Source organism: Phyllostomus hastatus, unplaced genomic scaffold, assembly GCF_019186645.2.
Source record: "Phyllostomus hastatus isolate PE091 unplaced genomic scaffold, TTU_PhHast_1.1 phas_contig_2, whole genome shotgun sequence".
Classification (NCBI taxonomy): Eukaryota; Metazoa; Chordata; class Mammalia; order Chiroptera; family Phyllostomidae; genus Phyllostomus; species Phyllostomus hastatus.
Window position 1 is genome coordinate 855,918 of NW_025333718.1, and position 27,982 is coordinate 883,899.

The following is a 27,982-nucleotide window of genomic DNA, read 5'->3' on the forward strand; positions in this document are numbered from 1 at the left end:
ACATATTAGCTAGGTGATGGCAACTGCAAACCTGCACAAGAGCTGTGCCAGCTCTGTGAGGCCACAATAGAAGTGTGTCCTCTGGGAAGATGCAATCTCACTGGAAAGATAGAATGAATTATCAAAGCAATTAATAAAAGGTACAAGATAGTTTAGAAGTACTAAATTGTTTGGTGCAGGCTATATTCTGTTAATCATAAGAACTATTTGTTATGGCATTTTAGCATTTACCCAACACTTGGAAATACATTATCTCATATAACCTCCAAACAAACCAGCATGGTTAATACTGTAATTAGCAAATGAAGAAACTGAGGTTCACAGAGGTGAAACGGCTTGTCTGTGATCACAGCACCAGTAAGCGAGTGACTCAGAAAGGCTAACTTCTGCCTGATTCTGATTTCATTGGGTATGAGGCTCTTTGCTTTTTCCATTAAGTGGTATGGTCTATGTGTGTGCATGCCCTTGTGTACATTTACAAGGATAATGCTTCTTCAGAATTCATCTCACTCTTGTTCTGCTCCTGCACTCAGCCCCAAGACATTTATGGCCAGAATAATATCCTGTAGCTCATGTTTCATGTCTGTTCTGTGTCCAGTGGCTTTATTCTGGGCCCCCTTTCACAGGTGTCATGGCTTCTCAGAGGTACTCAGACTCTGAACCATCCAGGAGGACAGGGGATTTTGTTACCTGTGACCCCAACACTGCCCTCTGAGGCCTTCAGAAATACACAGCAGAGAAGGAACCCCTGGCTCTGCCTACCCACAAAGGGCCTGGGGTTCAGGGCCAGTGCTGGTAACAGAGACCCAGAAAGCAGGCTGCAGCAGCCCCTGGTGGGCTTCCTCCAGAAGCACAGCCATGCTCCCACATCCACCCTAAAAAAGAGGGGAAGGAGGCTCAGAGGCAAGGCCATGGCTTGGAGGACAGAGAGTGGCCGACCACAGCAGAACATGAGCAGATACATTCGACATAGTGTGTAAAAGCTACACACTGGATTTGAAGTCACGTGCCTAGGTTCAAGGAACACCCTCTTTGCTCCCTCGTGCTGTCACCCTGGCAAGTTACCTCACCTCAACACCTCAATTTCCTCTTCTCTAAAATGCAGACAATAGTTAACACCTGCTTCACAGGTTGCTGGCAGGATTAAATTAGGTAATTTTTCAACTAATATAGTAGGTGCTATCACTGCTATATTATGACTTCTGTGGGCCCTGGGCACTTGTACATTTCTTTTAAAAGAAATTAAAACACTTTTATGGATGTCTAAGTGTATCATGACCCCAAAGTATTGGGCCTTATTGTGCCTAATGGGTTTATCATGTATGTTGTTGCAGATGTTGAAGTATCTCAGCAACTGTCAAGTGCTATGGCCTGTAAGGATCATAATCTTTCCTTTAGAAATGCTCTTTCCCATCTTGCTGTGTTTCCATCACATTTGTACTGAATGTCATACTGCAAGGTCAAGTTTTCCAGTAAGAGGGTGGCCCCTGGCCTCTCCCTTCAGTCCCTGGGCACCGCAGAGATGTGGGACTGGGATGTTTTGATGTGGGGACATATTACAGAGAACAGCCTGGGTGACAAACTCCTTTAGACTTCAGGTCATGGGAAAGGGACTCTCAAGGCCAAATAGCCACTAGGTCCTTCAACAGTAGCCCTCAGAGTAGTAGCAGCATGAGGGAGCTGCTACTACTGGCCCCAAATTTCTATCCACATGGCTCCCACCTCGCCTGCCTTCCAGAGAGGCCCCCATGTCCAGGGCAGGAATGAGGTTTGTGTTGACATTCATGTATTTGTGTTTGTGTAAAACATCCCTCGATTCACTCAGGATTTCAATCCAGTAATATAACTAAACCCACAACTTATGTGCTGTGTGTATATTTGTATACAAAGCCAAGGCTATGCTCTAAATCACTGCTATTAATAGAAATACAATGTGAGCTATATATATATATATCCTTGCAAATTAAAACTGATGAAATTTGTCTCTCACAGACTGGTTTATTTCACTTAGCATAATGCTTTCCAGTTCCATCTATGCTGTCGCAAAGGATAGGAGCTCCTTCTTTCTTTCTGCTGCATAGTATTCCATTGTGTAAATGAACCACAGCTTTTTGATCCACTCATTTACTGATGGACACTTAGGTTGCTTCCAGCACTTGGCTATTGTAAATGGTGCTGCTATGAACATGGTGGTGCATAGGTTCTTTTGGATTGGTGTTTCAGGGTTCTTAGGATAGAATCCCAGCAGTGGAATTGCTAGGTCAAAAGGCAGTTTCACTTTTAGTTTTCTGAGGAAATTCCATACTGTTTTCCACAGTGGCTGCACCAGTCTGCATTCCCACCAACAGTGCACTAGGTTTCTGTTTTCTCTACATCCTCTCCAACATTTTTTTGATTTGTTTATGATGGCCATTCTCACCAGTGTGAAGTGGTAACTCCTTGTGGTTCTAATTTGCATCTCTCTGATGGCTAGTGTTGCTGAGCATCTTTTCATATGCCTCTGGGCTCTCTGTATGTCCTGCTTGGAGAAGTGTCTATTCAAGTCTTTTACTCATTTTTTAAAAATTATTTTATTGTTGTTCAATTACACTTGTCTGTATTTTCTCCCTGCCCCTCCTCCCCACTCCCTCCAAACCCACCTCCCTCAACTTTCAACCATTTTTAAATTAGATTGTCTGTCTTTCTGGAGTGGAGTCATATGAGTTCTTTATGAATTTTGGATATCAAACCCTTGTCTGAGGTATCATTGGCAAATATGTTTTCCAATATGGTTGGTTCTCTTTTCATTTTAATGCTGTTTTCTTTAGCCATGCAGAAGCTTTTTAATTTGATGAAGTCCCATTTGTTTATTCTTTCTTTTATGTCCCTTGCTTTAGGGGACATATCAGTGAAGATATTGCTGCACGGAATGTCTCATTGAAATTAAGAACGATCTGACAGTAACCAGAGGGGAGGGGGGAGGGGATAATGGGGGGAAGGGTTTTCAGGAACTACTATAGAGGCCACATGGGCAAACCAAGAGCGGGGTGGAAGCAAGGAGGGAGGTGGGTTTGGCTGGGTTGGGGTGGGTAGTGGTGGGTAAATGCAGACAACTGTAATTGAACAACAATAAAATAATTTTAAAAAAGAAAACTAGGCCCTGGCTGGCGTAGCTCAGTGGATTGAGCGCGGGCTGCGAACCAAAGTGTCGCCGGTTCGATTCCCAGTCAGGGTACATGCCTGGGTTGCAGGCCATGACCCCCAGCAACCGCACATTGATGTTTCTCTCTCTCTATCTCCCTCCCTTCCCTCTCTAAAAATAAATAAATAAAAATCTTTAAAAAAAAACGGATGAAATCAATTTGATATTTTATTTAACCCAAAACACCAAAATATTATCTTCATCAGTATTCAAGATAAAATTTTTGATATGTTAGATTTTTTCCATTTGAATTCTGTAATGTTGAATATGTATTTTACAGTTATGACATATCTCAGTGTTCGAATTTAGTTCTCTAACTTCATTAGGAATACTTATCTGTGTTTTATGCACTTCATAAAATTTACAGCTGAAAAAGTAGATTTACATACCAGCATTTTCCCAACCACACTTAAAAGGTGTCCAACAACTCAATCAAGTAAGTTTTGAAATTTAAATGTAAATTAAAATTAAATAAAATTTAAAATTCAGTTCCTTAGTTATACCATTCACATTTCAAATACTCAACAGTCACACATGGCTAATGGCCACCAAACTGGACAATGCAGGGCTAGAACATAAAAATAGTGGGAGCAAGAAAGCATGCCTTTGTGAAAATAAATCATATTGCACTGTGGAAGAAAATTATTTGCAAATAAAGTCCTCAGAATCAAATACAAAAATCATTATTTACAGATGGGCTAATGAGGGCCCACTGCAAACAAGACACAGGAACCAAAATGCAAGTAGTATGTGGGTCTTTGGCCTAGGCAAGTGAAAGTTTGGAGGCATGAAGAGGGGGAAGCATGAGTCATGTTTTCAGAGAAAAGAACAATTTGATTTCTTGGGGCATTGTGATTCTGATGGTACCTATGGAAATGTGGGCATCTGGACTTTATTTCGTGGTCAAGAGAGATCACTCCTTCTTGCTGGTATGTCACACGTCCTGGTAAACTGATATATGAGCAGGTGAACCAACATATGAGCAACAGGGCAACCTGACTCAGTTCGCACCTTGAGGAGCACACTTTCCCACATGGCTAGACCTGGTGATCCCACATCTCAACTCTGTTCACCACCACCTGTGCCCCACTGCCTGCTCTGCTGCCCCCTCAATGCTGGGCCAATCTGAAACAACTGGTAGATGTAGGACACACCATAGTATCACCATCACCCCTCAGCAGCCACTGTCCCTGGCCCACAGGCCATACAGAGTCACCATCATACTGGACGTGCACTTGTATTCCACAGATTCTGACATTTCAACAGGGTAGTAGCCTCTTACAGGACAGGCCCAGACCTCTGGATAAACAGACTCAGGCACTGTGAGCCTCAGACCTGTGCAAATGGAGTGTACGGGCCCCACCTGCAAAGGTTTTAGGGTCTGGGGTCCTAAACCCTGGAGCCAAGGTTGACTCTGCACCCAAAGCTCTTCCTGTGCAGGTCCTAAAACTTTCCCATGCAGCAGCGATGCTCCCTGCACTGTCCAGCAGTTGGGGTGCCCCTCCAGTGACCATGCACACCTGTCCAGCCTTCCTGGTGACTAGGTACCACAGCACCAGGTGAGAACACAGAGCAAGCAGCCATGGAACCGAGCAAAGCCACTGGCTCCAGACCCCACTGCACAGCCTCCTGGGAACCTCCTACATCAACACTTACAGGGAGAAGGTGCTCAAGGTAGCACAGAGGGCACTGCCACCCCACCCCAGAGTCTGAAATCTAAAGGACGCCAACTCCAGTCTGGCTATTCTGCAGCATTCAGGAAGCGATCCCTCCACTGCTGGCTCATGTCTTCAATTGCGTCCCGAAGCGTCAGCATCCAGTCGTCACTCTTCCTCATTAGGGTACAGCGTGTCTCCTTTCTCTCCAGGGCTAAGATCTCTGAGGGAATTTCTGGGGTCAGCCCAGCAGTCAGGACAGCTTCTTGGAACTTGGCTGCAGAGGCTGGGGCCAGACAACACCTGGGAGTGCTTTGGGGCGGAGCAGGTGGAAAAGTTGGTGGGAGATAATAGAAGGAGGGACAGGCACAGAAGGGGAAAGGGAAGGAGGGATGATAAGAAGGAACAGGGAAGATTATGGTAGTGTGGGGCACAGAAGAGAAAGAGAAAGAGAAAGACAGATGTTTGGTACCTTAAACTTAGTTCCACAATGACTGCTGAGCAAATTGCTTCTTGCTAGAGGCCCAACTTAGCTGCTGCCTCTCATGTGGGCTCTCCCTGGGATATCTATCACACACCCTCTTCTAGGACCATGGTTTTTGGGGCAGTTTCACAGAGCATCTATTATGTTTATTGAAGCCATCTGTTCACATTTCTGTCTTCCCTGCTTGAGGAAGAGGGTCCCTGAAAGTCAAAGTATCCCCCCTACCAAGTGACCCAGGTGTCCACGGCCATACCTGGGTGGCTGCCTATGCAACTTCTGGTAATGGTAGCTCACAGCCACTGCTGAGTGAGGGCACAGCAAGTACTGGTTCTCTTCCCAGCAGCGGACCATGGTCTGGGTGATGGTCTCATCTGACACTGACTCAGATGTCACTGCTGCTGAAAGCTGACAGGTCCCAGGGCCAAAGAGGTGGCATCAGAGTTAGGGGGAAGCAGAGAGAAAGGTGAACAAAACTCACTTCATAACATAGCCAGGACAAAACAATACCCAGGGGAAATGTTAAGATTGAATGGCTTAGATTCAGCCAAGTCTCACATTTCCCAGTGGCTAAGCTGATTCACTCAACTTGGGGGAATTTTTTTGACTTTCAGGTCAATAAATCTAGTTAGGATTTGGCTCATAAATCAGCAAATACAGAGTCTGGTTCAACAACCTCAAAACTACAGGTTAAGAGCATTCAAACATTCCCAGTGCTTTGTTGTTGGTGTGTCCTCTTTCTGTGGGTGTGAGAACCCTTCCTGTCAGTTCCCACCAAGTTTGTGCAGCAGCTGCTCTAGGAAACCCCCTCACTGCTCTTGGACAGAAAAACTCCCTTCTTTGTGTCCCCTCAGTATAGATGGCTTATTTGATCATTCTCTGAAAATATGTTGCATGCCTACAATATGCCAAACACCCTGCATGTGAGGTCTATCTGGAGAAAGTCCATCCATTGTTAATATAACAAGAACAGTTTGTACAATATCGATGTAACATGGCAGCCAAGGAGGGTGGACTGGAATGCACACGTGTGAACAATGACGACTTCACTCTACTAGTCAGTGGGGGCAGTAGATGCTATTAAGTGAACATGTGCACTGAGTGATCATCTCATTCAAAATGACTGAGTGAGCAGAGCAATGAATCCGCATTGAGTTTTGTGTTAAGCCTGAACATTCCTCCATGGAAACTATTCAGATGGTTCAAGATGCTGCAGCTATGGGCACCTAGTGATTGGTGGCTTCATGTCTTGTGCAGAGTTTCTTGGCAAAACATCAAATCACCCAGGTGACTCAGCCTCATTACAGCCCAAATTTCTAAGACTGTGACTTCTGGCTTTTCCCAAAATTAAAATCACCTTTGAAAGGGAAGAGATTTCAGATCGTTGATGAGATTCAGGAAAATATGATAGGGCAGCTGATGGTAACTGGAAGAAGTGTGAGGTCCTAAGGTGCCTACTTTGAAGAGAACTGAGGTGCCATTCTCCTGTGTACAATGTTTCTTGTAAGTTGTATCTTCAATAAATGTCTCATTTTTCATATTACATGGCCAGATATCTTCTGGAAAGACCCCGTATATTCAATGTCAATAGAGACCAGGGGTTGTTATAAAATTGTTTATATAGCTACCTGCCCCATTAAGGCTCAAGGAGGACAATGAATGTGTTTTATTTATATTGTTATTTCCAGGGCCTAGCACACTTTCTGGCTCATAGTATCTATGTGATGAATGAATGAATGATTGAATGAAGGCTGTTCTAGTAGATGAAGTGTCTCCTACAAGCAAGCCAGGAGGGGAACAAAGAGCTGGGGGGTTCTGTGTCTGTTTTCATGGAATTCCTTACTCACATGAGGAGAAAGTGGAGGTCAGAACAAACCATTAACCAATTAAGTCCTGAACCATCTGAATAGTTTCCATGGAGGAATGTTCAAGCTTAACACAAAACTCAATGCAGATTCATTGCTCTGCTCACTCAGTCATTTTGAATGAGATGGTCGCTCAGTGCACATGTTCACTTAAGTTGATCTTTGCTTGTGTTATGGTCTGAATGTGTGTGTTGCCCTAAATTTCATATCTTGAAACCATAATTCCAATGAGATGATGTTAGGAGGTGAGGCCTTTAGGAGGTATTTAGGTCACAAGGGTGGAGTCCTCATGAATGGGATTAGTGTTTTTATAAAAAGAGGCCAGACAGCTCACTAAATCTCTTTTCTATTGTGTAAGGATATGAGAAGCCACCATCTGCAACTTGGCAGGAGGCTCTGACTAGAACCCATCCACACTGACACCCTGATCTCAGACTTCCAGCCTCTATCCATAATTGTGAGAAATGAATTTGTGTTGTTTATAAGCCACCCAGTCTATGGTACTTTGTTATAGCAGACTAAGCTGGTTAAAAAAGTTTACATCAATGCAGCACATATTCCAGAGGACAGAAAGACCACTCTGCTCTGTGTTGGTACCTAAGCCCAGAGAACTGTATCTAGCTCTGGAAACTAACCACTCAAAATTATGTCATATAAGACACAGTTAAAGGAACTAAGAAGGATTAGTGGATAAATAAAGATCCTCTTGAAATATGGGAATTGAACTGAACCAGTGTGTAAGCTTGGAGGAGCAGACTCTAGCGCAACATAAAGAACTGTGTAATGATTAGAGCTAATATGAGGACATGAAGTTCTGGACCCTAGAGATATACACAGTCTGGATGACACTTGGTGGGACTGTGGTAGAGAAAATTAAATGCAACTTCAAGATATAAGATTCTATTTTTTTTTTCATAAGTGACCATCACCAAGTGACATTAAAATGAAAGCAATCCATCCCAATTAGATTTCTACCACTCTGAGGGGACAAAATTTGACGTCCTTCAAAAAAAACAAAACAAAACAGGACAATGGTCTCTGTTCACACTAGATGGACAAAGTGACTTCCAATTGTTGCTATGACTGGAAATCAACAATAAAAATTAAAATAATAATATCAATAGTTAATATATCAAGCCCTATATTGCCTGGTAGTATACAAAGTACTTAATGGAACACTCCAGAGACACCTGGGCATTGGCATCAGCAGAGGCTGTGGTTGATGGGATGTGGGGATAACGCTGAAGGAGGACGGTACTGTGCCATTTGGAGCCAGATCAGTCTTTGTTGTGGGGGCTGTGCTGGGCCGTGTAGGGCGTTTGGCAGCACCTCTGACCTGTGCCCCCACGATCACAATCTCAACAATCAAAACTGACTCCTGGTAGACGGAAGATGGCAGCTATACTCTAGGAAGCGTTTTACTCGGCTTCCGTGAAGAGGAGGGAAACTCACGGATCGGTGGAGAAACAGAGCAAGTGGACTAGGTTACCGAATCACTTTGGAAGGCAGGACATCAAAAATTATTGCAATCATTGAAAATCCAGATGGTAAGGAGACTGCTTCAGGACAAAAGGGGCCCAGGGATCAGCGCGGGGACCAGGGGTGTGCAGTCCCCAGGCCCGGTGCTCCGGGGTCTGCCTCAGGGCTCCCGGGAGAGGGGAGTCACTGCTCCCTCCCCCGAATATGGGGGTGAGCAACTCCAGGGGAGAATGTGTTGCTAGAAGGAACAGATTGGCCAGTTGGACTGGGAAAAAATCGCCCAGGGACTATAAACACCCACCCAGAGACCTGGGAGAAGTGAGGGCCTCTAGCCGACAGGACCAGGGGCAGCCTGGAAGAGTGCCCGCACCCCTAGCCCAGTGGAAGTGCAGATCGGTGGAGAGCACAGAGCCGGGTCGCGCTCGGCTCACTCCCCATAGGGAAGCCTGAATTGCGCCCGTGATCCTGGGAGGGATGTGGCGCTTAGTGCGTTCATACAGTAGTGGCTCAGAAATTTCCAGCCAGCCCAACCGGGGGAGCCAGGAAAGGCGCCAACACCGGTCAGAGTGTGGTTTGGCGGGGAACACGGACCTGGAAAGGGCTCGGATCACGCACCTTCGGGGAGCCTGTCTCGCGCTCGCTGTGAACCCGGAAGGGTCATGGCGAGGCGCTTAGGGCGATCCTAGACCCCAATCTCAAAAGTTTGGGGGAGGGGCGTGCCCTTTTACGATTCCCAGGGAGGGTGCAGTGAATCCCAAAACATCGCGGGTGCCTCCTGAGATCATAGAGCTGGAACCCTGCAGGACCCCAGAGTCCGGAAGAACGAGGAAGTGAGATCCAGAGAGCCAGTGTGCTCGGGAGTGCCCAGGATACCTGACAGACTTGCTGAGATCTGGCTGGGAGAGACAGAAGCATATCAAAGGTCCCTCAGCCAGCAAGATCAGAAAAACTTGTCTGGCCAGTTAGAAACCAACAAGAGGTTGTTTTTTTGATTGTTTTGTTTTGTTTTGTTTGGTTTGGTTTTTGTGGCTGTTGTTAGTTGATTGATTTTATCTTCTGTTTTATGTGACATTTTATTTTTCAATTCTTATTATTTTCCTCTCGCAATCCCTTATGTTTCTCTTCCATTCCTCCTAATATTATTCTTTCCACTCCAAATTTATCTCTCCTGCACTACATCTTCTGCTTTTCTTTCCTTTTTTTTTAATCTTGCAAGTTACTGTAAATTTGTATTATCTTTTTCTCACTTTTCCAACATTTTTTACTGTAATAATATTTTGGTATTCTTTTTCTCTCTGTATAATCTTCTTTGCTTGGCTGGTTATACTGTCATTTGATAGGTTTCCCCTGGTATCTCAGTCACAAGGTGTTGATAAGTTACTATCCTTCATCTGTGTTCCATTAATACACCTCTCAAGGTTCTATACTCTTTATTCTTGTTATCTAGACCTCATCGATTCTGCCACAAGACTGTCACTTTACTATTACTGTTAGTAAGACCTAGTCTATATAATTGTAAATGCTTCTCAATACCTCTACCTGATCTCAGCCCACTTTGCAATTTTCTGAACTATACTATTGGGGGGTTGTCTCTATTCTTTTACTCACTACTCCTATATACTAATCTTTAATCCAATCCTACCTTAGAATCTGACCTCCCACAGCCTCACAGCTTCCTAGATCCAACTAACAATCGTCTCACGCCAATAAGAGTCTTACCTTCTTTCCATCCTTTCTATAACATGGATAGTGGGGTGGAGGATCACGGTTAACACTATAAGGAGCCAAAGGATAACCCATCTCTTCTCTACTGGCTGCTAATGGAAATATCATAGTATACTGTCTTGCTGTCTTAAACCATTTTGCCTTACTCCTCCAACTGATCACAAAAAAGAGTAGGGGGAAGCTGTGAACATCAGGATACACGAAGGAGATTGCACCACTGAATCTCACAAATATTCTATCACAGAAGTTCACACCATAATTACAGGGAATCAGAACAGTTCAAATTAACAAACAAGAAGAAAAAAGAAGAAACTCATGAACAATGAGAAAACAAAGAAACAACCCCCAACTGAAGGGAAATGAGGAAGCCTCACCAAAAATGTTAAATGAAATAGAGGCAACGCAACTATCAGATAGTGAGTTCAAAACAATGATTATCAGGAAGTTCAATGAACTCACAATGAGCTTTCAGAAATTAGAGGGAAACTACATCAATCTCACTGCAAACTATATAAACATGAAAAAGGAAATAGAAACTCTCAACAAGGGTCAAGAGGAAATGAAGAATACAATTTCTGAACTGAAGAACACAGTAGAAGGAATGAAAAGCAGAATCGATGAAGCAGAAGATTGGATTAGCCACCTGGAGGACAAAGTAGAAAACAACATCCAGAAAGAGCAAGAAAAGGAAAAGAGGCTCAGAAAGAATGAAGAGGGATTAAGAGAAATGCAACACAATATGAAACATAATAATATCCGTATAATAGGGATACCAGAAGAAGAAGAAGAGCAAGGGATCGAAAACCTAGTTGAACAAGTAATGAAGGAGAACTTCCCTAATTTGATGAGAGAAAAAGTCATACAAATCCAGGAAACACAAAGAGTCCCAATCAAGAGGAACCGAAAGAGGCCCACCTCAAGACACATCATAATTAAAATGGCAAAATTTCAAGACAAAGAGAGAATCTTAAAGGCAGCAAGGGAGAAACAGGAAGTAACATACAAGGGAGCCCCAATAAGGCTAACAGCTGACTTCTCAATGGAAACACTTCAAGCCAGAAGAGAATGGCAAGAAATACTCCAGATAATGAGAACCAGAGGTCTGCAACCAAGGCTACTATATCCAGCAAGGCTCTCGATCAAGATAGAAGGCCAAATAAGAAGCTTCCCAGACAAAAGAAGTCTAAAAGAATACACCTTGGCCAAACCAGCTCTGCAAGAGATTCTAAAAGGACTGCTTTAAGGAAGGGAAGGAAAACAGAGAGAGAGAGGAACACATGTACATAAAGACAATGAATAAGTACCTATCAATAATAACCTTAAACATAAATGGATTAAGTGCTCCAATCAAAAGACATAGAATAGCTGAATGGATAAGAAAAAATGACCCACATATCTGCTCTCTACAAGAGACCCACCTCAGGATAAAAGACCTGCACAGGCTGAAAGTGAAGGGCTGGAAACAAATCTTCAATGCAAATGGACAGGAAAAAAAAGCTGGGGTAGCAATACTCATATCAGACAAAGCAGACTTCCAAAAAAGGTCCATAAAGAGAGACCCGGAAGGTCATTTCATAATACTGAAAGAAAGAATCCATCAGGAAGACATAAATATTGTAAATATGTATGCACCCAACATAGGAGCACCCAAATACATAAAGAAAATCTTAGAGGAGTTCAAGAAAGATATGGACAGCAACACAATTATAATGGGAGATTTTAACACCCCACTATCAAAAATGGACAGATCTTCTAAACAAAGTATCAACAAAGATATTTTCTCATTGAACAATACCCTTGAGGAAGTGGACTTTACTGATATATACAGAGCCCTCCATCCAAAAGAAGCTAAATATACATTCTTTTCAAATGTACACGGAACATTTTCAAAGGCAGACCACATGATAGGACACAAAACAAGCCTCAAGAATTTCAAGAAAATTGAAATCATACCAAGCATTTTCACAGACCACAAGGAACTGAAGCTAGAAACCAACCCCAAGGAAAAAAACCCAAAACACTCAAAATCATGGAGATTAAATAGCATGCTATTAAACAAGGAATGGGTCAAGAATGATATTAGGGAAGAAATCAAAAGGTTTCTGGAAACAAATGAAAACGAACTCACAACAACCCAAAACTTATGGGACACAGCCAAGGCAGTCCTGAGAGGGAAGTTCATAGCGATACAGGCCCACCTAAAAAAGTTAGAAAGATTCCAAACCAACAACCTAACCCTACGTCTACAACAACTTGAGGAACAACAACAAAGGCAGCCCAGAGCAAGCAGAAGGAAGGAAATAACCAAGATCAGAGCAGAATTAAATCACATAGAGACTAAAAGCACAATTCTAAGGATCAATGAATCCAAGAGCTGGTTCTTTGAAAAGATAAACAAAATCGACAAGCCTTTAAGCAGACTCATCAAGAAAAAAAAGAGAGAAGACCCAAATAAACACAATCAGAAATGAAAGAGGAGAGATTACAACAGATACCACAGAAATACAAAGGATTGTAAGAAATTACTACAAAGAACTGTATGCCAAAAAATTTGAAAACATAGATGAAATGGACAAATTTCTAGAAAAATATAATCTTCCAAAACTCAATCAAAAAGAAGCAGAAAGCCTGAACAGACCAATAACAACAAAAGAAATTGAAGCAGTGATCAAAAAAACTCCCAACACACCAAAGCCCAGGACCAGATCGTTTCACAGAAGAATTCTACAAAGCATTTAAGGAAGAGCTAACCCCCATCCTTCACAGACCATTCCGAAAAATCCAAAAAGATGGGAGTCTCCCAAACTCTTTTTATGAGGCCAACATCATCCTAATTCCAATACCAAATAAAGACACAACAAAGAAAGAAAACTTCAGGCCAATATCACTGATGAACGTTAATGCTAAAATCCTCAACAAAATACTGGCAAACCGCATCCAACAATACATTAAAAAGATCATACACCATGACCAAGTGGGATTCATTCCAGGGATGCAAGGCTGGTTCAATATTTGCAAATCAGTTAATGTAATACATCACATAAACAAAAGCAAAGACAAAAACCACATGATCATATCAATTGATGCAGAAAAAGCATTTGATAAGGTACAGCACCCATTTATGATAAAAACACTCGGCAAAGTGGGAATAGAGGGAGCATTCCTCAAAATAATAAAGGCCATATATGAGAGACCTTCAGCCAACATCATACTCAATGGGCACAAATTAAAATCTTTTCCACTAAGACCAGGAACCAGACAAGGCTGTCCACTTTCACCACTTCTATTCAATATAGTACTGGAAGTTTTAGCCACAGCAATCAGACAAGAAAAAGAAATAAAAGGCATTCAAATCGGAAAGGAGGAAACAAAACTGTCACTGTTTGCAGATGACATGATAGTATACATAGAAAATCCTATAGACTCTACCAAAAAACTGCTTGACCTAATAAATGAATTTGGCAAAACAGCAGAATACAAAGTCAATATCCAGAAATCAAAGGCATTTCTGTACACCAACAATGAAACAGCAGAAACAGAGATCAAGGAAAAAAATCCCATTTGAAATAGCAAAAAGAAAAATAAAATATCTAGGAATAAACCTAACCAAAGAGGTAAAAGACCTGTATTCAGAAAACTACACAACACTGAAGAAAGAAATCAAGGAAGACACAAACAAATGGAAACATATACCGTGTTCATGGATTGGAAGAATTAATATCATCAAAATGTCCATACTACCCAAAGCAATTTACACATTCAATGCAATTCCTATTAAAGTACCAATGGCATATTTCACAGACATAGAATAAACACTTCAAAAATGTATATGGAACCATAAACGACCCCGAATAGCAGCTGCAATTTTGAGAAAGAAGAGTAAAGTAGGAGGGATCACAATACCTGACAGTAAATTATACTACAAGGTCACTGTAATCAAAACAGCCTGGTACTGGCATAAAAACAGGCACATAGACCAATGGAACAGAACAGAGAGCCCAGAAATAAGCCCAAGTCTCTATGGTCAATTAATATTTGACAAAGGAGGCAGCAATATAAAATGGAGTAAAAATAGCCTCTTCAACAAATGGTGTTGGGAGAACTGGACAGCCACATGCAAAAAAATGAAACTCGAGCACCAACTTACACCATATGCAAAAATAAATTCAAGGTGGATAAAAGACTTAAATATAAAATGTGACACCATTAAAGTCCTAGAGGAGAATGTAGGTAGGAAAATCTCAGATATTTCACAAAGAAACTTTTTTTACTGACTTGTTCCCTAGAGCAAGGGACATAAAGGAAAGAATAAACAAATGGGACCTCATCAAAATTAAAAGCTTCTGCACAGCTAAAGAAAACAGTATCAAAATTAAAAGAGAACCGACTGTATGGGAAAACATATTTGCCAATGACACCTCAGACAAGGGTTTAATCTCCAAAACATATAAAGAACTTACAAGACTGCACTCTAAGAAGAGAAGGAATCCAATTAAAAAGTGGGAAAGGACTTGAACAGACACTTCTCCAAGGAGGACATACGGAAAATCCAAAGACACATGAAACGATGTTCAATATCACTAGCTATCAGAGAGATGCAAATTAAAACCACAATGAGATACCACTTCACACCAATGAGAATGGCCATCATAAACAAAGCAACAAACAACAAGTGTTGGAGAGAGGTTGTGGAGAAAAGGGATCCCTAGTGCACTGCTGGTGGGACTGCAGACTGGTACAACCACTATGGAAAGCAGTATGGAACTTCCTCAGAAAACTAAAAATGGATCTGCCTTTTGACCCTGCAATTCCACTGTTGGGACTCTATCCTAAGAATACTAAAACACCAATTCAAAAGAACCTATGCATCCCAATGTTCATAGCAGCACAATTTACAATAGCTAGATGCTGGAAGCAACCAAGATGCCCATCAGTAAATGAATGGATCGAAAAAACTATGGTACATTTACACAATGGAATTCTATGCAGCAGAAAGAAAGAAGGAGCTCCTACCCTTTGCAACAGTGTGGATGGAGCTGGAAAACATTATGCTAAGCGAAACAAGCCAGGCAGTGAAAGACAAATACCATATGATCTCACCTTTAACAGGAACCTAAATAACAAAACAAAGAAACAAGCAAAATATAGTAAAAGACACTCAAATATAGGCCAGGCTGACAGTGCCCACAGAAGAGGGTAGAGGGAATTTAAGGGGACAGTGGGAAGGGTTCACAGGAACAAACTTAAAGGACACATGGTCATAAACTAAGGGGAGGGTGGTAATGGGAGGGAACTGGGGAGGGTGGGAGGGGGGACTGGATTGGGAGTAAAAAGGAGAAAACTGTATTTGAACAATGATTAAAGAATCTAAAAAAAAAAAAACAAAAAAACCCGCAAAGTACTTAATGGGTATTATTTGACTTAAATCTTCAACAAGGCTATGAGATAGGCATTCTTATTATCCTTATTTTACAGATGAGGAAATTGAGGCACCAAGTTTAAGAAACTAGTCCAAGGTCTCACAGCTAGCTTGGAATTGAGCCCATCTGACTCTAAGCCAGTACTCTCTACTTGCTCACCTCATTCAACAAAGTGACTGGAAAGGTTCTAGGTTCAGAGCATGTACTCAAGAAACAGGTGTCTCTATCCCTTGAACAGATTTTCAAACTGGAAATCTGGTTGTATCTTAGAGCTGCATCCTTTCTTTCTCTGTGGTATGTGGGTGGTAACTGACCTTGCTTTGCAGTTCCTTAGATAGATGCACACTTTGGGTCCTTTCAAACTGCTCCATGAGGGCTCTTGTCACCTGACTGTTGCAGTCAGATAGCAGCCAGAAAATCCTCTCCATGTTGTAGGGCACCTGCACAGAAAGGCAGGAGGCACTCTGATCTCAACCCTTGTCCATTCCTACGCAACCAACAGCTGGCCAGAACTGCACACCTCCCAACAGGTCCCACCTGAATGTCCATAGCTGATGCTAAGGTTGGTTTGATGGTCTCAGACAGAGAGAAGTCTCCTTGCTGGACAGTCCTATGGATGATATCATTGCAATTCACTGCTGTAACCAGGCGGATGGGCAGGCCCATCCTCTGAGCAATGCACCCAGCTTAAGACGAGAGAGAAGAACAATGGTTTCTTAGGCACAGACAAAAGAAAAAAAAAACAGATAAATTGGACTTCATGAAAATTTTAAAACTTCTGTGTTTTTGAAGATTTTGTGCTTCAAAGGACACCATCAAGAAAATTAAAAAGCAACCCAAAGAATGGGAAAAACTATTTGCCAATCATACATCTGATAAGAGACTTATATCTGGAATATATATAGAGCTCTTATAACCCAATAATAAAAATACAAATAACCCAATTTAAAAATAGGCAAAGGACTTAAGCAGACATTTCTCCAAAGACATACAAATGGAAAATGAACACATGAAAAGTAACCTAACATCATTAGTCATCAGGAAAATATAAACCAGCCTCAGTGACAAATTTGTCATTGTTTGTCCCAGTAGGGACATCCCAGTAGGATGGCTAGAATAAAAAGACAGATAATACCATATCTTAGGATGTGAATTAATCAGAACCCTCATACACTGTTGGTGGGAATGTGAAATGGTGCAGCCACTTTGGAAAACAGTCTGGCAGTTTCTCAAGAAGTCAAGCACTGAGTTACCATATGACCCAGAAATTCACTCCTAGGTATATACACTTAAGATAACTAAAAACAGGTTCATATAAAAACATATATACAAATGTTCATAGTAGCATTATTCATAATAGCTAAAAACTGAAATAATCCAAACGTCTATTGACTAATAAATGGATAAGCAAATTGTGGTCTATCCATACAATGGAATATTATTTAGACATGAAAAGGAAAGAAGTACTGATCAATGTAAAAACACAGATGAACCTTGGAGACATTATACTGAGTGGAAGAAGCCAGACATAAAAAGCCATATATTGTATTATTCCATTTATATAAAATTTGTAGAAGAGGCAAATCTGTAGAGGCAAAAAAGATAAAATCTAGAACTGGGGGAATGAGGGGGTGTGGGGTGACTGTTAATGGGAACAGGGTTTCCTTTTAGGGTGATAAAAATGCTCTAAAATTGATTGTAGTAATGATTGTACAAATCTTTGAATATACTAAAAACTATTGAATTACGTACTTTAAATTGATGAGTTGTACGGTATATGAATCAAATAAGCTATTACCAAAAACAGAGAAGGGGAGAGGAGGAAGGGAATGTTACCATGCCCTGATACTGTTTTCCACACCCCTGCCCCACCAGGTACTGACACACATGCCTGCTGCCATTTGCAGAAGAGAAAATGGCGGTTCTGGGAAGTTTAAATGATCCATGCAAAGCCTGCTAAGTAGCAGAGTGCAGTTTCAAATGAGGTCTTAGTCCAGACACACGCACTGGTCCTCTTACTCAGCCTCCTTGAATAGCACCTTCAGACTGGGCAAACAAGGAGCTCCTCCTCACCTGAGAGGTGGACAGCGCAGAACGGTAACAAGGCTTAGGAAGATTTTAGACACAGTGGGCAAAAGTAGGTTTATAGTTGTGAGCCTGAAAGTTTATTCTTGCATTATTATTTATTAATTATTGTATTATTCATTTGTATTCCAACGGTAAACTTACTTTTGCTCACCCCATATAATTCCATGAATGGTTTATCTCTGGTGAGTAGTTAAGAGATGTTAGGATAACCATACCACCCCAATATCACTCTTAAATTTGCAAAGCACTTTCACATTCTTATTTCATTTGATCCTCATGAAAATGTTATGATATCTTTCTATGAAAGAAGAGAAATGGAGGCTCATGTGGATCAAGGGGCTTAAGGACAAACAGCTAGTTCCTTATGGAGCAGGAAGAGTTAAAACCCCCCTCTGCTAATGTTTCTTTTATGTCAGGCACTGTGCTCAGCACTGGGACATGTTCAGCCTGCATGGGTCTAGATGGCATCGTTTGCTGGAGGGTGTGGCTAATGGGGAACATAGTGGGCTTCACTCTATGGGTGATGAAGAAGGCAGAGTCATCCTTGTGTAACTGTAGAAGGACTCAGGAAGACTCTTGACCACTGAGATGCCTGCATGGCCTCACCTACGCCACCCCATTGATACCCACTGACAGAACCCCCAGGAACAGGCATTCGCTTTAGGAGGCAGCTTTGTAAGCAGGTGAGGATAAAGGCTCTGGAGCAGCCCACTGGCTGGAATTCTGGCTCTGCCACTGACCAGTGTGGACACAGGGACAGGCCAACTAACTTCTCTGTGCCTCAGTTTCCTCATTCTAAAATGGAAATAATAGTATTTCCCTTCTAATAGGACATATGAGAATTAAATGATTTAATACAGAAAAGCACTTAGAGCAATGCCTGTATAGTTAGTACTTAATAAATGTTAATTATTATTATTATTATTATTATTATTATTATTATAGAAAATGATTGTAATATCATGCAGCTATACAAAGGTCATACGCAAACAAAATAATCTTATCTATACCTCACAGCAGTCCTGAGAACTATAAGTGACACATTGCCGCTTTACACCTGAGGGCCAGAGCCTCAGGGGCCACCCATACTGTTCCACTAGTAGAGGCTGGAATGGGACAGGACCTGATGTCCAGGGCTTCTTCTACTGTGCAGGCCTCAATCATGTTCTAGGAGTGCAAACACACTGCCCGCTGTGCTGCTGCCCTCATTGCAGGCAGCTGGTTGTGGCTAGGAGTAAAGTCCGTATTTCTGGAAGAAGGCACTGCCAGCCAAGCAGAGCAGCTGAACCCCCACTTCATCTCTCCACACTCTGCCAAGCTAGAGCATCAGGTCTGCTGGCCAGAGGATGTCTCCCCCTGCAGCAAGAGGCTAGATGTCCCCCAAGAGTATTAGGGAGAAGTTTTTGGGAGCTTCTTCTGCATAATTTCCCATCACCTTCAGAGCTACAACTCAATCTTTCTCCTCACAGTTACAGGCAAGGGGCAGCTGCAAGAATCAGAGCCACAGATGTTTTTCTAGAAAGCCCATTTCCTCCCATGGGTCTCCTTACCTGCAAGGTTACCAGCGGCCCCTGTTGGCACAACCACTTCCACAGGAGGCAGTGGGTGCACATCTAGGGACGGCACACACCGGAAGTAAGCAAAGAAGTGGTGAGCCATTTGCACAAGGACCCGGGACCAGTTGATTGAATTCAGACTCATCAGATTATGCTTCTTGACAAAAGCCACATCCTCAAACACAGCCTTGATTGGCTTGTCAAGTTCATCGCTGTTTCCCTCCACTGTCAGGAGAGAAGAAAGCAGCTATTAGCAGCACAAAGAATCCCAGGCAGTCAACACTTGCCATAGCAAGGCTCTCCAGGCTAAGCCTATCCATCTGAGACTTTGGTTCAGCCTTGGTTTCTTTACTCTGGTGTATCTTGGCCTGGCTTTCTATATTCAGAATTAAAGCTCTTCAACTACAGAAACCATGTCTCATATTCTTGCAGTCATGTTTCTTCCAAAAGTAATGATGTTTTCACCATTATATAAAATAAGATATAAACTGCCAACTTTCTGAGATATTGGAAAAATAATTCCTATTGCTACTCCATACCCACCTCCCCAACTCTCCGGGAAGAAGGAATGGCTTATCACACAGTGAGATAGTGAGAGGTTGATCCTTTACTCCATCATCCTCTATCAGGAGTTAGTGGGGGAGAGTCACTGTCCCATGTGCTCTGCCTTTCTTCACTCATTTAGATCACAAGAGTGGAGGTTCTGCTCTCTGTTCCTACATGGTAAGTATGCTAGTGCAGGCAGGACATCTCCCTGAGCTAAGTATGCACATAGTTTAATGTACAGATGAATTGGGTAAATTTGTGAGTGAATTGGCTACTAGTACAAGCTGCATCCTTCAACTCAGCTCAATCAGCAATCAAGCCAATATTGATCTTGTATCTGATCTGGGTTTATTTCTCCTCTAGATCCTAACTTGAAGGACAGTGAAGTAATATTTATTGGGATAAGTGCCACACTGAGGTTATTATCCATTCTACCTCCACCACTATGCAAAACCAATAAGGTCTGGGGGATAACTCTACAACCATGCCAAAGGGAATGTTTGCTGTGGTTCCAGGAAAAGATTCACTGTTTTTAAGAGAAAGTCACAGGAGGAGAGAGACTTGGTTATCTCAAGTAACCATCAAAGGCCACAAGAAGAATGGGCCTTAGGACTGGGGAAAGCAGGACAGAGAATTCAAAGAACCTGAGTCCCTGAAGGTACTGTTGAGTCACTGAATCAACCAATTAGCAGACCACCCCACCTCTGGACTTCCACTTATATAAGCTGGAAAATATTTTTGCTCAAGCTGGTTTGAGTTGGATTTTCTGTTACTTCCAGCCAAAACCATACCAAATAATATATAACTAGCATGTGACAATTATTATGTGCTTAAGAATACAATACACATACAATATATATGGAAATTAATGACTTATAAAACAGTGTCCAACACATAACAATCCAGGTGACCCACCCCTATACCCTGAGCTCACTGGTCTAAGCAAAAATACATATTCACTGTTCCTAAACTAACACACATCCTCCCAGAAACCAAATCAGAAAATCCTAGAAAGGAAAGGAATAACTTAAACAGGGATGTCAAGAAACAATAACTAATTTAAACTCTGTTGCTCTATTTTCTTAAAACTCTGAACATGTACAAAACAGAAATGCCCCTTTGACTCCATCCAGGAGTAACACATTTTTGACAAATTGCACTCCTCACCATCCACTTTTCTGCCATTATTTTGCAAATGGGCACCATTCTCCAACTCATGGTCAGGAATGAAGCTTCCACCCATGCCCTCAGGTAAAAGCCTTCCAATATCTGTACAAAGTGAGGGGGAGTAGGTGGCAGGACGGAGGTACAAAAAATAACTACTCATTGCTTCAATTCTAAGAAAAGATAGTCCTAGTTCTACAATTAGCAATTTTGGAGTTTGGGGTATAACAGGGACCCTCAGGAACCTGAATCTTGTGCATTAAAACCTTGCAATGACTGCAGGAAAATGCAGCCAAATACAGGCAATTAACAAGACTAACGAGTGAGATGTTGCAACACCTATATTAATTAAACCATAAATGTGTATGCACTTGCTGAAGAAAAAAGCACAGGGGGCTTTATTCTTGATCTTGAACAAACAGACAAAGGATTCTCATCCTATTCCCATGAGTAAGGTTTGTTTTTACTGAGTTTTTTCTCCTTAACAACTTAGTATTATATAAAAACAGACTTTAGAGATTATAAAGGAATTATAGAGATAACTTTTAGAGATAAAAGGAATGTCTTCTGCCACATTTACCACACAGATACATGACCAAACCAAGCCAGGACAGCCTGGACAGCCTACCCAAGGACACAGTGCATAAAACCTCACCTAGACCCTTACCTTGGGGCTACCTGGAGTCTTGTAGGATATGAGAGATGAAAATAAAAATTCACTTCCTCTTTCTCCATTCTTAATCTCCATAAAGATTAAATTCATTTGGAATAGATGGCCTGACATTAAAGGAAATGGTCTTCTGCTTCTCCCAAAATGCTACAATTCATGACATGGCCCAAGAAAGGTGTCACCAGTGATGAGTCTACTGAGGAGCTTCCTACTTTCAATACTTAGACCTGCTAACCAAGTTCTTTCCATACTATAGGCTTAGTTACTTCCATACTATAAGGGAGGACATTAGCTATCAACCTATAATGACATATTCTTTTAAAATAATTATGTAGCATATTCTTGCCCTCTAAACTTCAGTGCCCTGGGGGGAGAAAATCCCAGGTCCCTTAGCTTAGGGTATGGCTGTGGGTTGCTGCATATATACATGGCACTGGCAGGTTGAACTACACGGAGGTGGTGTTCTTTGGTACATGTTTCTAAACTTGCACTTCCTAGTTTGTACAGTCAATGTTGGTTTATGCATCTGTCATCTCTAATAGTTTACTAGCCTGTGTAGTCAAGAATCTGCCCAAAGCTAAGCCAAGGCATATTACCAACCTGAAAATATGACTGTTCAAGGAAGGGAGGAAGGGAAGAAGGGATGGTCAGCTAGTCAGCAACCAGTTTTGTCCCAGCCCATCTTTTCTAACAGGCCACGCTGTCCCTGGAGTCTGTCCCAGCACTCACCTGCAAACACACGGACATTCTCCTTCAGCACTGTGGTCATCTGGAGCTCCTGGATCTTTGTGCAGTGCCCCTTGGGCAGGAGAACAATGATGTCCACATTCTTTGCCCCTTGAACACTTTCAATGGCAGCACTCCCTGTGTCCCCAGAAGTTCCTGGATGGGAAGAAAAAAGAACTGCCCATTTAGAACAAGGGAGATAGAAAAGGAAAAAAATGGTCCCTAAAGTACTGTTGCCAAATGAGGCAGTATCTACTATCAAATACTTTGAGGGTAGGAAACTAGTGCTTAATCTGGGCCTATGAACCACCAAAAGACCCATGGATAGAATTCAGGGCATCTGTGAACTTGGAACCACATAGTCTTATTAATTTTATATAGTTAAAAATATTCTTAGAAGATTCTGTAGCCTCCACCAGACTGTTAAAAGGGCCAAAGCATGAGAGAAGGTTAAGAACCCTGCTCTAGAAGAACCAGGAACATACTCCCAGATAGACATCAGTAGAGGACATGCTGTGGGTGGGCACCAGCAAGTTGGGTCACTAAGGGGCTCCAGTGCTCCCTCCCATGATGCCTACCTACAACCACAGTGACGTGCTTCTTTCTCTTCTCCAGGAAGTATTGCAGAAGCTGTGCTGTGCAGCACAGGGACAGGTCCTTAAACGCATATGTGGCCCCATGCCACAGCTCCAACACATTCAGCCCGTTTCTCAACCTGGACAAATGGACCACTTCTGTGTGGCGGAATCTGCTGAAGCCTCGGTGGATCAGGTCTGTGGACACAGCAGGTGAAGGGCATTATTATGTCTCCCCTCCAGTTCTCTTTCAGTCTCTTTACACTTTTGAATTTGAAGATTTTATCTCTGCTACAGGATAAAAAGAGCAGAAATTTTTATCCTACATGATACCATGCATGAATATTATTGTATAATATTACAGAAATTCTGGGAAGACATGGACCAAACTGTTGATAGAGTCCTCATAGTGATTCCCCAAAGAGCAGAAATGTACTGTAAGACTTTCATTTTTAAAATTTTATAAATATCTTCATCATTTGGACTTTCTGTGAGCATGTATTCCAACAGAGGATTCAATTAAAGTTATTTGACAAACAAATCAATGTTTATCTCTTCTAATTTTTCTTCCTAAAAAGAGGATACTGTTTGTTTGTTTGCTGTGTTACTAATTTCATACCTGTGATGCCAGAACCTTTGGAGGGTTTGCATACAACCCTACCCAAAGCAGGGTAGTGTGGAACACTGTGCAAACTTTAATTGGCAAGCCAATCAATCACCTGGGATCTTAAAATGCAGACTCTGGTTCAGTAGGTCTGAAGGAATCTGAGAAGGCTAATAAGTGTCTAGGCAATGTCATCAGTGCTGGTCACCAGACAACATTTTGAGTGGTCTTCTTCTCTTCCCAGCCCCAAACTCTCATTATTATGTTATGGATATCACATATCTGGTCCCTGGAACAGCAGCAGACTCAGCTGGACACTTGCTAGGAACACAGGATTCTCAGGCTTACTCTAGATCTGCGCAATCAGAGTCTGCATTTTAATGAGATCTCTGAGGGGAATCCATAGGCACATTATAGTTGGAGACTAGCAAGTCCAGGACATGCAAAATCCCTTCTGGAATCACCAAGGAAATAAGACAGCAATCTGCAGATCTGTGTGCCTTATATACAGGAAAGAAAAATCCCAACATTCAAGCTATTAGTCTTGAAAAGGTGTTTTAAAAATAAACTAAAGTAGCCCTGGCCAGGTGGCTCAGTTGGTTAGAGAGGCATCCTGTACTGCAAAGGGCTGCAGGTTCAACCCTGGGTCAGGGTGTATATGGGAGGTAACTGATGTTCCACTCACACATCAATGTTTCTCTCTCTTTCTACCTCCTTTCCTCTCTTTCTAAAATCAATAAACATATCCTTGGGTGAGGATTAAAATAAATAAATACATAAATGTAAAAAAATTTTTCCACAGGTCATTTTGGTTGGTGAGAGGAGCTAGAATAGATGAATTCTTTTGGGATACTTCCAACTCTGGAATTCTAGCATCTGAAAAAAAACACACTAAATTTTAGGAACTGTGACTAAAGATCTCCTATGAAGGAAGTGACAGATTTTTAGCTCTCTGGGGGTTGAGCTGGCAGGGGTGGGAAAGTGGCACTGGGATGGATGCTCACCATTTAAGTCATCTCTGGGAATGAGCTCAGGACCAATGAAGAGGGCGCACAGCTCCGTCACCAGGCTGGGGTAGGAGAGTGCACTCCACCGACGCAGGGTCTCCCTGTCCAGCTGGGGGAGTTTCTCAGGCATGAAGAGGCCCCCATCAGGTGCATAGCCAGAGAACAGGGCCCCCTCAAAGTCAACATGTGGGGCCATCCCCCTGGTGCTGACATACCACATGATCCTTAGAGCCTGTAGAGTGGACAGTCAAGAGGCACCTGGTCTTTTTCTCCAGCACCCCAGGGGCAAAGCTGAAGTGTACACAGCTCCCTCAGCTAGCTCTTGGGTCACCACTCATTGGGGTGAGTGTCCCAGACCAGAATACTAGAGCCTTTCCTCAAGTCTTATGCCAGCTTCATTTGGGATTAAGCAAATCATAACCATCCAGTCAAAATGAAGCAATTTAACTGACTTATTACCTTGGAAGAAGGGGTACCAGACCATGTCAGGAAAGACAGCTTGGTCCTTGCTGGTAAGGAAGGTCTTGGGTGCAGAAAGATAATAGCAATGAGAATAATTGTCATTTTGATAACCCTTTGGATAAGAATACCACCACACTTGGTCATATACACTTTAGAGAGAAGTATGTGCCACTTCAGCTGAAAAATCACCAACTTCAATGGTTACTTAGCCATGTGGCCTATAAACTAGTGGTTTGCAACTCTGTAAGTTTGTTAGAATCCACTTGGGAGCTTTAAAAAATGTCTGCTTAGGACCCTACCTCAGTCAATTAAATTAGAATCTCTAAATGAGAGGCTCTTTATGTGAGGCTAATGGGCAGCCAGGGTTAAGAATACGATGGCTAACCCATCCCACTCTTCCTGGGACTTTCCTAACTTTAAAACCGAGAGTTGTATGTTTCAGGTAACTCCTTAGTACCAGGCAAACTGGGAGAGTAGGTCATCCTAGTTGAAAACCAGTGCCTTACTTCAGCCTAATCCTAGAAGAGTAGTTAGAAGTGCTGAGATGCTGCCTTCAATACACTTTAGCCATGCTGACTGGGCCTGTGTGTTCCCAGAGGCCTCTGCCTAGGGCAGGCTGGAGGCTGTCCCAAGCCCCTCAGGCCTAACTTGGGTCACAGTGCCGCAGCAGCTGGACTTTCAGGAGCCAGGAGCCATGTCAAGAAGCTGGGCTTGAGCTCTGAACATATTGCTCTGGGTCATGGCTATAAATTCTGAGGCTGTGATTTTAAAGCCACAGAACCTCCAGGAATGAATTTCACTAGATACACAGCAGGTCTCAGGACCAGCTTGGACTCATTTCTGTGCCAGGGCCAGAGGGGAATGGAACCCCTTCCCTCTAGGGGCAAAGCCATCTGAAGCTTCCCATGTATAAGAAAAGGTATGAGCTAGCATTGACCTGGAGGAACCCCAGTTCTCTGGACTGTGGATGTTACCTCTGAGTCCTGTGCCAGTCCTGTGAGGGCTTCTGGGTGCTACCTGCTGCCTTCAAATTCAAATGAATCCAACTTAGAGACAGAGACAAGTTTAATCATCCAAACAATGAATCCTTTGAAAGTGAAAGTGGGTACTCTTATGCTGAGGCAAAGGGCATAAGCCCAGACTGTCTCAGGCAAACTGGGACATATGGTATGGGGATGCATGTCAAAGAAATGGAATCAGGGTAACTCCAAAAGTCAACTGCAGCAGTGAAGCAAAGAAGGCCCAGTGTTTCACAAAACAGAACCAAGGTAAGGGTTCTGGGGGCTAGCAGAACCTTCAGTAAGGAAAGGAATTTTTGAAACTCTGTGGCAAGTGTTAGAGTCAATGCCAACTACCCAAGACCCTAGAGTAACAAGAGGGAGATCCTGCCCAGACACTTCATAGGACCAGACTAGAGGAAAGGATGCAACTGAACTGCTAAAGAAACTGCCGCAGGCCAAGGGTAGGGGAAGGGGCAGGGGTGGGGGCAAGCAGGGCTATAAGGACAGACAGAAAGTATCTATGGAATGCCCTTCCCTGACAGCGTGGACTACATCATATCTGGGCTACTGGGCTCTACTCTGGGCTCTGCATTTCATGAAGGATGCAGGCAAACACCTAGGAGCAAAGGAGAGGGCTGGCCAGCAGGCTCTGCACACATCAGTGTCAAGAAATGGACTGATAAGCACACAGGTGACGATCTTTGCCTGGGAAAGTCTGCTCCTATTCTGTCCAGTGACCCTACGGGCCAGCACTCTCAGGCCACGAGGGCAAAACTACAGAGAATACATGTTGTTGGGTTCAACGTAACATAAACCAAACACAGAAGCCCAGAAATAGAAGTAGCTGCCACAGGAGGTGAAGTTGAGGAAGAAAGTGAAGCAATTTTGTATGGGGACTGGACTAAGTGACCTGTAAAATATTTTGTAATTTACCCTTGTGACTCATTTTGCATCCTATTTCAGAACAGAGATGGATAGGAAACAATGATCAATAACCTGATGAATAACACAGGAAACAGGAGACTGCCCCAAGGCTGGGAACGCTTTGAGGAAAGGCTCCTGAAAGGTGGACAGATTTCTCGGAGAATGGGTGGGGCAGGGCAGAGTCTCGGACCCCAGCAGCAGAACCCCTGGCCACTGGGGGCAGGTCACAGACTGTGTCCCTGGGAGTGGAGGCCCCTGTAGGCCCCAGGCATGCATCTGCCTCTTTAGGGTCACTGGTCGCTAACCAGGCCCTGAGCCTAGAAGGTTCTGAACAGGTCTGCAAGTCAGGGCTCCATTCTCACCCTCTGAAAACACCGCAGAAACCCTGCACTTGGTGCAAAGAATCGGAAACCCTCAGCGTTCCCAGGTTCCAGCAAGTTGCAGCGCCTGAACCAGAGGTTAGTTACAGAAAGCAGCGGGAGCCAACACAGTCCCGCCGAAGTCAGGGTTAAAAGAAACCTCAAAGAGTTCAAGAAGTTTAAGAAATTAGAAATACCGATAAAAACGGACTTTCCCAGGACGACGCGCCACCCGCCAGGAAGAACGTAAGGAGGGGACTCTGGGCGTACGTAGGAGAACAAGGCCGCCGAGGAGCCGGCAGGCTCGAGTAGGGTGGTGTGGTCTCTGCCGCGAGTGGGGACCCCTACCCGGCAGGGATCGGTGGTGGCCTGAGATTGCAGGCAGACGGTTGCCTGCCCGGATCGCGCGTGATTACGGGTCAAGGGTGCGCAGAGTTTGCATTGCTGCCCAGCTGCTGAACATGCGCACTGCACTCTGCCAGGCTTCCGGTTGA

General features: G+C 43.0%; 1 protein-coding gene across 9 annotated transcripts; it reads right to left on the reverse strand.

The window, feature by feature from the left end:
* Window positions 1–3,331: 3,331 nt before the first annotated feature.
* THNSL2 (threonine synthase like 2) lies at window positions 3,332–27,962 on the reverse strand. Of its 9 annotated transcripts, none has more exons than XM_045835242.1 (10): window positions 27,686–27,943; window positions 26,179–26,228; window positions 24,740–24,974; window positions 23,135–23,329; window positions 22,560–22,712; window positions 19,445–19,675; window positions 16,344–16,492; window positions 16,121–16,246; window positions 5,574–5,725; window positions 3,332–5,148 (listed from the first exon to the last, which is right to left on the reverse strand). In XM_045835242.1, the coding sequence occupies exons 3-10, from the start codon at window positions 24,960–24,962 to the stop codon at window positions 4,923–4,925; spliced, it is 1,455 nt and encodes a 484-aa protein (XP_045691198.1). In that variant the 5' UTR covers window positions 24,963–24,974; window positions 26,179–26,228; window positions 27,686–27,943; the 3' UTR covers window positions 3,332–4,922. The 9 variants fall into 9 exon arrangements, with proteins under 9 accessions (XP_045691198.1, XP_045691199.1, XP_045691201.1 ...); XM_045835243.1 differs by having other exon boundaries at window positions 27,837–27,939; XM_045835245.1 differs by having other exon boundaries at window positions 26,179–26,224; window positions 27,837–27,922.
* Between the last annotated feature and the right edge of the window lie 20 nt (window positions 27,963–27,982).

Coding starts and splice junctions, on each gene's coding strand:
- THNSL2 (XM_045835240.1), bottom strand. CDS start 25,348: ATGACCAAGTGTGGTGGTATTCTTATCCAAAGGGTTATCAAAATGACA. Junction 24,975..25,201: donor CTGGTACCCCTTCTTCCAAG/GTAATAAGTCAG, acceptor TCCACTCTACAG/GCTCTAAGGATCATGTGGTA. Junction 5,726..16,120: donor CTAAGGAACTGCAAAGCAAG/GTCAGTTACCAC, acceptor GGGACCTGTCAG/CTTTCAGCAGCAGTGACATC.